General features: G+C 30.3%; 1 protein-coding gene across 2 annotated transcripts; it reads left to right on the top strand.

Annotated features, from left to right (window-relative positions):
- The first annotated feature begins 4850 nt into the window (after positions 1 to 4850).
- On the top strand, positions 4851 to 7038 carry LOC111403436 (myb-like protein X). Of its 2 annotated transcripts, none has more exons than XM_023031947.1 (3): positions 4851 to 5149; positions 5370 to 5513; positions 6046 to 7038. In XM_023031947.1, the coding sequence occupies exons 2-3, from the start codon at positions 5405 to 5407 to the stop codon at positions 6936 to 6938; spliced, it is 1002 nt and encodes a 333-aa protein (XP_022887715.1). In that variant the 5' UTR covers positions 4851 to 5149; positions 5370 to 5404; the 3' UTR covers positions 6939 to 7038. The 2 variants fall into 2 exon arrangements, with proteins under 2 accessions (XP_022887715.1, XP_022887716.1); XM_023031948.1 differs by lacking the exon at positions 4851 to 5149 and adding an exon at positions 5183 to 5294.
- Positions 7039 to 8569: the final 1531 nt, after the last annotated feature.

The raw sequence follows: 8569 nt of genomic DNA, 5'->3' as shown, positions 1-8569 counted from the left end.
GTTTTGTGACATGGTATAAAGTGCGCAATTTTACTAAACCTATTTATTACCACAAAAATTGAATCGATTGAAATGTCGATCCATGGTTCACTAGGTTTAGGTAATGACGTATAAAGTCCCTGGGGTAAAACTCTAGACTTAGCCCTTTTGCAATAAATGCATCGATTACAATTTCTCTCAATATCACTTTTTATCTTAGGCCAATATTTCTAAAGTTTTTTGTACCCCAAAGTGCCCACCTCTATGTGCTTCCCTCACTAACAACTCTCGCATTGAATAATTAGGAATACATAACTTAATTTTTCTAAACAAATATCCCTCATGCTTATTAAGGTGCGTTTGATTGTAAGCATAGAATTTAATTGAAAGAAAATAAATTCTGGACAATTCAATTGTCCAGAATTTATCTGTATGAAAATTGATAATTAAATATGTTTGATTGATTAGTTTTCAGCTTAGAAAAAATTATACTTGTCCATATTTAATTGGTAGATAGATGAGAGAGAAAGAGATAGTAAATTATTTAGAAAATAAAAACCACCCCTCCCTAAAAAAATATTTTCCTTGTTTTTTAGGAAAATATGGTCACGTTATCAAAAGTTGAAAAATATTTTCTATGGAAAAAAAAGTCAATCAAATACCCCAAAAGTAGAAATTTAGATGAAAAATAATATTTTTCATGAAAAATAAAACTAATCAAACACACTATAAATATCACTTACCATCATTTATTATCACACTTGCATCAATAACTTTCTCTTCATCATGTTCTTATCTTTAACATTTCATTGATCATAAAATCTTGTCATTAATCATGATTTTTATCCCAAAATATTGTTAACGTACTTTAAAACGGGGTCAAATATTTAATCCTATTTTTACATTATTATTTATTTTGTTTATTTATAAATAAAATAAGCAAAATGAGTCTTTTTATTCTATTTTAAAGAAAATTTTGGAGATAAACAACAATCAGGAACAATTTATGCTAATTTGAGAATAATAATGCGATGAAAAAATTTTGAGATATAAATGGGATAATGTGATAAATTTTTCACAAATTTTGATAAATTTTCTTTATTTTTTAATTATCCATTCATAAATAAATAAATAAAATTTGAATAATCACTTCTCTAAAAAATTTTACTAAATAATCATCAAATAAAAGTGAAAAAAATATTTTCATGGACTCAAATTCAAAACTGGCGACATCATCATATTTTATATGAAAAGGGATTTAAAGAATCACCTTATATAATCATTTTCAATTACGAAAAAAAAAAAAAAGAAGCCTTTACGTAACTTTTTCCTACTCTTAATCACATATTCCTTAAAAATCACTTTTCAAAAATTATTTCCACACAACCACTTAGGATCCATTTGATTGCAAGAATGGTATTTGGATTAAAAGAAAATGAATTGCAGGGAATTAAATTACCTAGAATTTGTTTTTGTGGAAATTGTCAATTAATAGTGTTTGATTGGTATAATTTTACACCTGAAAAATGTTGAAATAAAAGTATCTTTTAGTATTCGTTTGACTTTATTTTTCATGAAAACTGTCAATTTAAAGGATATCATCTTTTATAATCATTCATAAAATTTGTTTCCGTTGCTAAGAAAAAAAAGATGGAAAACAAAAAACCACCAAAGTGGTAGGAAAACCAAGAAATGGTAACCGAGTGGGGCAAAGCAAGAATTCCATTTGCCAAGAAAATTTTTGCTATCAAACAAGCAAAAGGTGGAAGATGGAATTCCTTTTTTATTTTCTATGAAAAAAATGGTGTATCAAACATAACCTTAATATAACAATCAATTTTGTGTACGGTCATGTTCGATCATACCTAATCAAAAATTCATTTTTTCTCTGTGTCCAGTGATGTTTGATCCTACTTAATCACATACAGGGGCGGATGCAAACATTTTACATTAAGGGGTCACAATCAAATTTTAAAAAAAAAAGTGATGGATTTTTTTATTATTTTATATGGGTTATAAACTGTTATACTACTTTTTCATCTTTATTATTTTTACATCTAAAAACTTTATATATATGTGTAAAAAAATCGATCATTTTTAGGATTTTTTTTATTATTGTTACTTTTTCCTCTCGATCAATTATTATTTTTTAAATAGTCTAATAAATTTTCTAACAAAATTTTTGACGTCATTTGAAAAAAAAAATTAATTGATCGAGAGGAAAATGTAACAATAATAATAAAAATACTAAAAATGATTGAATTTTTTTATATATAATTTTTTTTAGTTATAAAAATAATCAAGATGAAAATGTAGTATAACAATTTATAATCCCTATGAAGTATAAAAATTTTATTAAGAATTTTTACGTCCAAAAAAATAAAATTTGACGTCATACCACATATAAATTTTTCTAATAAAATGATGTAAATTATATTGTGAAATTTGTCGCGCAAAAATAATAAACATTAATAAAAGAATTGATTTTTTTTTCAAGAAAGATGAGTTATACGTCTCTTTTTAGCATACACTTTTGACGTACGTTTAAATATTTTCGATATTCATTTATATCATTCGATATGATTATGATATAGTTCTCGAAATGAGTTTCGAAAGTGTATAAAAGATTTATAGATAAGGCTAGCGTATAATTGTTGAAGAATTTTTATAATTAGCTTGTTATCGAAATTCTCGAAATATTAGTTTGAAACTGCCTATTTTGACGCGTTGTAACATTTGCTACGATTTGCCATTTTGCACACCATTAACGACGTGAAATACTAAGTCATGAGTACTTCAAAATGATATTAAAGATGTAATATTTCAATTTCGTTTGATATTTCATAGTGAATCCGAAAACTAAGACAAAAAAAAAATTGAAAAAATTGGAGGGTCAAGTGACCCTATGGGAACCCTCTTGGGTCCGCCCCTGATCATATACATTAATAATAGCTCTCTCTATGATACTTTGTGAGCATAGTAGTTATTTGAGATTTTTTTTAAATATGATGGCTACAATATTTGCCTCGTAAATGCCTTAATCGCATGAGGTATCCAGGATTTTCAATGTCACGTACAAGGGAGTAGAGCGTCATACTCACTTATCAGTTTAAACTGCACAAGAATAATATTACTTGTACATAATGAAATTACATAATATTTTATATATATACAAGAAGTGTCAAAAAGATGGTGGAATTTTTATTTATTTTTTATTTGTTTGGGAAAATTCTGACCCAGTTATTTCTCTTTACATAATGTGTATGTAAGTCATTATATACATGTAGCACAATTATTAATTCCAAACTAGTATATATATTAATTAATAAAAAAATCTGATTTTTTAAAAGAGTAAATTTAGTGTGTGATTAATGAAATAGAATGTTTAAATGTATTAGTTTATGTAATTTTCACTTTAATTTAATGGGGCCAAACAAGGGTTATATTTCCATAATTCTAGAGACAAAAGCAGATCTGATGATCAAGACGAGAAGGCATGATCTATTTTAAAATGTCATCAAATTTGTCAATTATAAACTCTTCGTGAACTCCTCTTTTAAGTATTGTGGCCTAATATTTATTTTGTGTTTTTTGTGTCAATTACAGACTAGAAGCTTCGGTATGAACTTCTCTCAGTGTCGTTTCTATTGAGCCGTGTGAGTTGGGCTAATATATATATTTTTTTTTGATATCCAGGTATTCCATCTTACACCAAACTAAATCCTGGACCCTCAAGACCCTTGCCCCTAAAACTTTAAAGGGGTTAAATCACGGGTTATGCTTCAACTGGATCACAGGTTCCCCTCATTACTTATACACTTCTGCGCACAAGAGACCCTCCTCCACAGTGATTGCTACATACCAACTATTTGGCAGCAGGTTCCCACCAGGAATCGAACTCTGCACCCTGCCGTTGGAAGCAAGACAATGTTGATTGATCCACCAGTTGAGCTGTGCCCCGAAGGGCGAGTTGGGCTAATATTTGATTTTATTTTACGTTGGGCTTGGTTTTATCCCAATTCTTGAACCATTGGACCATTGAAGCTTTGTTATCATTTATTATAAAAACATTTACTAAATTTAAATTTTTTTTATATTAAATTTAATTAGCTGTGTATAAAAATTAAATTATTTTTCGTAGTATTTTGTTATATAACTACAATTTCCTTATAGATATTCATAAACTCTAGGTAGCTCATAATGCCAGCCAAATTTATTAAAGTGCTCACTTGTTCTTTGCTCGATATATTCTAACAAAATATTCATAAGGTTTATTAGAAATTATAAGATGTATAAAAAATTATTTCTCGAGATTTCACGAAAAAATACACTATATATAAATGCATAAATATTGATTAATTCTATCTAATTCGACTTACAAAACATTATAAAAAAAATAAAAAATAAAAAAACTTTACAATATGTCCCTGTTTGGTGGAGATTAAAATAAAAAATTTAATAAAAGTTAATGAAATATATGATTGAAAAGTTGTGAATCCCCTCAAATAAATTGTTAAAATTAATTACTTACTTTGACTTAAATTGAAATTTTAATTTTAATTTGTACCAAACATATATTATGAGCCTGTTTGGGCCTCATTTTTTCATTCAAAAAATTGATTTTTTGACCGTTATTTCACTATTTTAGCCAATATATTTGACTTCTTCTCTCACAGGTGGATCCCACTTTTCTCCTAACGTTCAAAAAATTAATTCTCAAAATCACTCCCAAATAGACTCTATAAATAATTTGGTAATTACATTTTGCTTATTGCTTTATTAGTTTCGAAAATCCTTATGAAAAAAGAACTTGAATGCACTCAATGGTTTGAGAGTTCAACTTTTGAAGTTACACCGAGGTTCGAAAAATCTCAGGTTTGACTTTAGTAGTGAAGATTATCCACTGCAAATTCACTATAAAATTTAATAATATAATTGATACAGTGATTGAACATTATCAAATAAAGATAGGATCCATTTGTTGGGTATTCTCAATGTCATTATGCAAATCTTTCAAAGAGGGCTATAGAAACAAGAAATTCTTTTCTTTTTCCATGCAAGAAGATATACCAATAACTCCATGCACAAGAAGAATACCCAAATCTCTTCCTCCAAGAAAACAGATGAAAGACCTTCTCAAACACCCGGAAAAGAACCATCTCAAACAAAGGTATATCTAATTTCGAAGAAATCTGAAGCACCAATGTATGAAGGAACACGAAAATTCACGACCACACAATATGTTTGTTTAAATGCCCCATAGAACTCATTTTTGTACAACATATTCTATAAAACCCATTTATATCCCATATTTGGTGAGTATTAACTTGTAAGGATCTTAATTTTTTGATTGAGATCATTTTGCTAACATTTTTTTTATTTGAAAACAGAAACTCTGTCAGCAATTAGAACGAAGACAAATTAGATGGATTCCAAGATGGGAGCTGCAGAAAATTATCAAATGACTTATTTTCAACCAGCAAGTGAATTGACACAGAATCCAGATTCCGATACTCTCATTTTAGATGTGGCTGGTGTGTTCCTTATAAGCTTTTGATTTCTAAATTGCATTTTAGTCATTCTTATTGCCAGATCCATTAATCCATCTGAAATATTGTTACTGAATATCATCCTCTCAAAGATGAGTCAAACTAGATCAGATTCTGTGTTGTCCAGTCGAGCATACTACATACCAGACATGACATGCTCTTTTTCTTGTTTGATTTTTTCATTGCTATACTAGAAGAATTCCCCAGAGAATTTCTTGTCCAAACACTGATGTTAACCTGTTATTGAATGGGTTTAGCGGTAAATATTTACCATTATATTAATAAATCTGTTAGTAGGGGACGGAATAAAATCTGGTGGAAAACATTTATATTGAAAGTTATACAAGTTTAACGAGCTCCGTGTTCTTTATTTATAGTCAACTTTGAAAACTGATAGCATCTATTTAGTTACTATCATCAACTGATCATGATTGTATAAAAAATGATGGATGCAATATTATCCATTTTAATCTCTAAAACGAAGTTATGGAATGCCTAAGTAAATAATATTCTACAGGGCTTAAAAAAGACCAGTTGCAAGTTCAAATAACTCGTGATTCAATCCTAAAGATCACTGGAGCACGGCAACTTGAGGATAACAGGTGGATCGGTTTTCGTGAGGATTTCCCGGTTTCACAAAATTGTGATACCAAAAAAATCAGTGCAAAATTTGTAGACGGCATGCTGTTTGTGACTATGCCAAAACTGATTAGTCCAGAAGAAAAAGAAGACAGAAAACTGCCTACCTCAGAAACCCAAAAACCTCAGAAGCCCACAGAGGAGCCAATGGACACTCCAGAGAAGAATCGAGAACAAGCCAGCCTAAAAACCTTGGCAAGTGATGATCAAAACAAGCAGAATGGTACCAAGAATATTCCTGAGGAATCACATGTGGAGGAAGAAACAAAAAGCCAAGAACAAGCCGGCAAAAAGACCTTGGGAAAAGATGATCAAGAAAAGCAGACCGATGGCAAGAACGTTCCCGATAAATCACTTGAAAGGGATCAAACAGAGTCCTCAAACGTGAAAAGTCAAGAACAAGCCCATGAAAAGCCCTTAACAAGCGATGATCAAAACAAGCAGACTATTGCCGAGAATGTTGCTGAGAAATCCCTTGAGAAGGACAAAACAGAATCCTCAAATGTGAAAAGCCAAGAACCAGACCGCGAAAAGACCTCTGCAAGTGAAGATCAAGACAAGCAGAATATTGCCAGGAACGTTCCTGAAAAATCAATTGAAAAGAAAGAAACAGAGTCCTCAAATACCGATAATAAAAATGTCATAGGTCCTGCAGGAATCTTGAAGATGGCAAGCCAAAAGATGATCTTGGTTCTGTTTATTCTGTTGGCTATTCTTATTGCCCTTTATGTTAGTAATCTTATTTGGTATTCCAAAAAAGCTGAGAATTGAGGGTCGTTCATTTTGTAAATAAATTATGTAACAATTCAAAGAATAATGTACTTTCCATCTGATTGAAGGGAATAAATAATAAATAGAATTTGATAGTGCTCTTCATAGACTATAAGCAAAATATGTTTTGCATCTTTCGGTACATAGAATGATGTGTATCGTTTCTGATGAACAGATTTATAGACTCGGTTGAATATGTTGGGAATAAGACTTCAGTGTTGTTATACTTTTACCGTGATATAGAAAGTCAACTACGTGGATGTTTGAGTTAGAAAGTCAACCATAGTAGTGAATAATGTTTTTTATTCTTATTTTTGGGGTGGGGGGGGGGGGGGGGGCCTGCCATAGAAGGTGATATTTCTCTTGACCTTGCCATTCTGAGCTCGTGCATCGTAACTCTCCTTGACGAGGAAAGTAGACAGGCTAAGCACTACTAAATTGTCTAAAAGCATGTTGAGCTCACTAACAAAAAAAATTCTACTGATGAAGACTTCAGGAGAAATTAGTATCGATAAGTTGTAAGAAAACCTATTAACCAAATTCTAAACTAATGGAAACTCAAATAAATAATGAGGTTGTCACAATATCAATTAAAGTAATAGGAAAAAAATGCATGTGTAAGAGATAATTCAATATAATTGATCGTGGTGACGATCTAACAAGACCCTATAAATATAAGATATCTAAGTGTCGACTCCGATTGAATAGATTATAAGAACTACAAGCAAATTATTTGCATAACATCTCCAAACCATCTAAGTCCCATCAATAGTCAAATTTTAAGAACAAATACAAATCTTGTCGAGTTATGTCCAATTCTATATTAGTTGATTCAAATTCTCATAATTTTTATTGCTTTGACCGTGTAGTCGTCTTTGATATCATGTACCAACCATAATCTATTTAACGAATCGTCCATCCAAATCTAAGATAAATAAATTTAGAATATTCTAATTCTAAATCAACTTAAAAAGTCATCAAATATTTCTCAAGAAAAGTCTTCTTTTAATTTGTCTGTATTAATCACGTGCTAAAAACTGTGGCAATGTCGTTTTCACTAATTACTATTACTCTACATAAAATAATGCAAATTGCACTTTGGAAAGAGGGATAAAGTAAAGAAAAGTAAACTAAAAAGGGTCTATATACAATGGAATGGGATTACTTAGTGATTTGACGAGACCAAAATAAAGGTGTATAATAAAGTTATGATCTATATTTTTTAATGAAATATAACTATTTTTGTGCAAAGAAGAATTACTTTTCACAAATCGCTGTAAGAGTTGCTTAAGAACTTATTCCAAATAAGAGAATAAGGAATTTGATGGTTGTACACCGAATTGTTAGGAATTTGATGGTTTTACCCCTTACAAAAAAGGGGGACTCGCATCCAATAAAAAATCACTGGCCCGTCTCTTATGAGGAGTACTGTCAAGCTCGGTGTACGAGTATCACACTCAAAGGATAATTACTTTTGAAAATTTTGTGTGTCTGATGCAAGGCGAGGCAGGAAAGAATTGGGTTAACCTGGACATTTTTCACATTCAGTCAGACTTACTTAACGTGGCTGTAGTTAATTAATTATTTTCCATTTGGCATAGTTTTATCAAGTGCCAAAACTGTTCCTCTCC

Source organism: Olea europaea, chromosome 11 (genome assembly GCF_002742605.1).
Source record: "Olea europaea var. sylvestris chromosome 11, O_europaea_v1, whole genome shotgun sequence".
Classification (NCBI taxonomy): domain Eukaryota; kingdom Viridiplantae; phylum Streptophyta; class Magnoliopsida; order Lamiales; family Oleaceae; genus Olea; species Olea europaea.
The sequence above is the reverse complement of the archived record's forward strand: the minus strand, read 5'-3'. Positions and strand labels throughout refer to the sequence as shown.

What these genes read in the sequence shown, in the direction of transcription:
- LOC111403436 (XM_023031947.1), top strand. Translation starts at nt 5,405, where the DNA reads ATGGATTCCAAGATGGGAGCTGCAGAAAATTATCAAATGACTTATTTT. An exon ending in TCTCATTTTAGATGTGGCTG is followed by an intron (nt 5,514 to 6,045) that starts GTGTGTTCCTTA and finishes AATATTCTACAG; the next exon opens with GGCTTAAAAAAGACCAGTTG.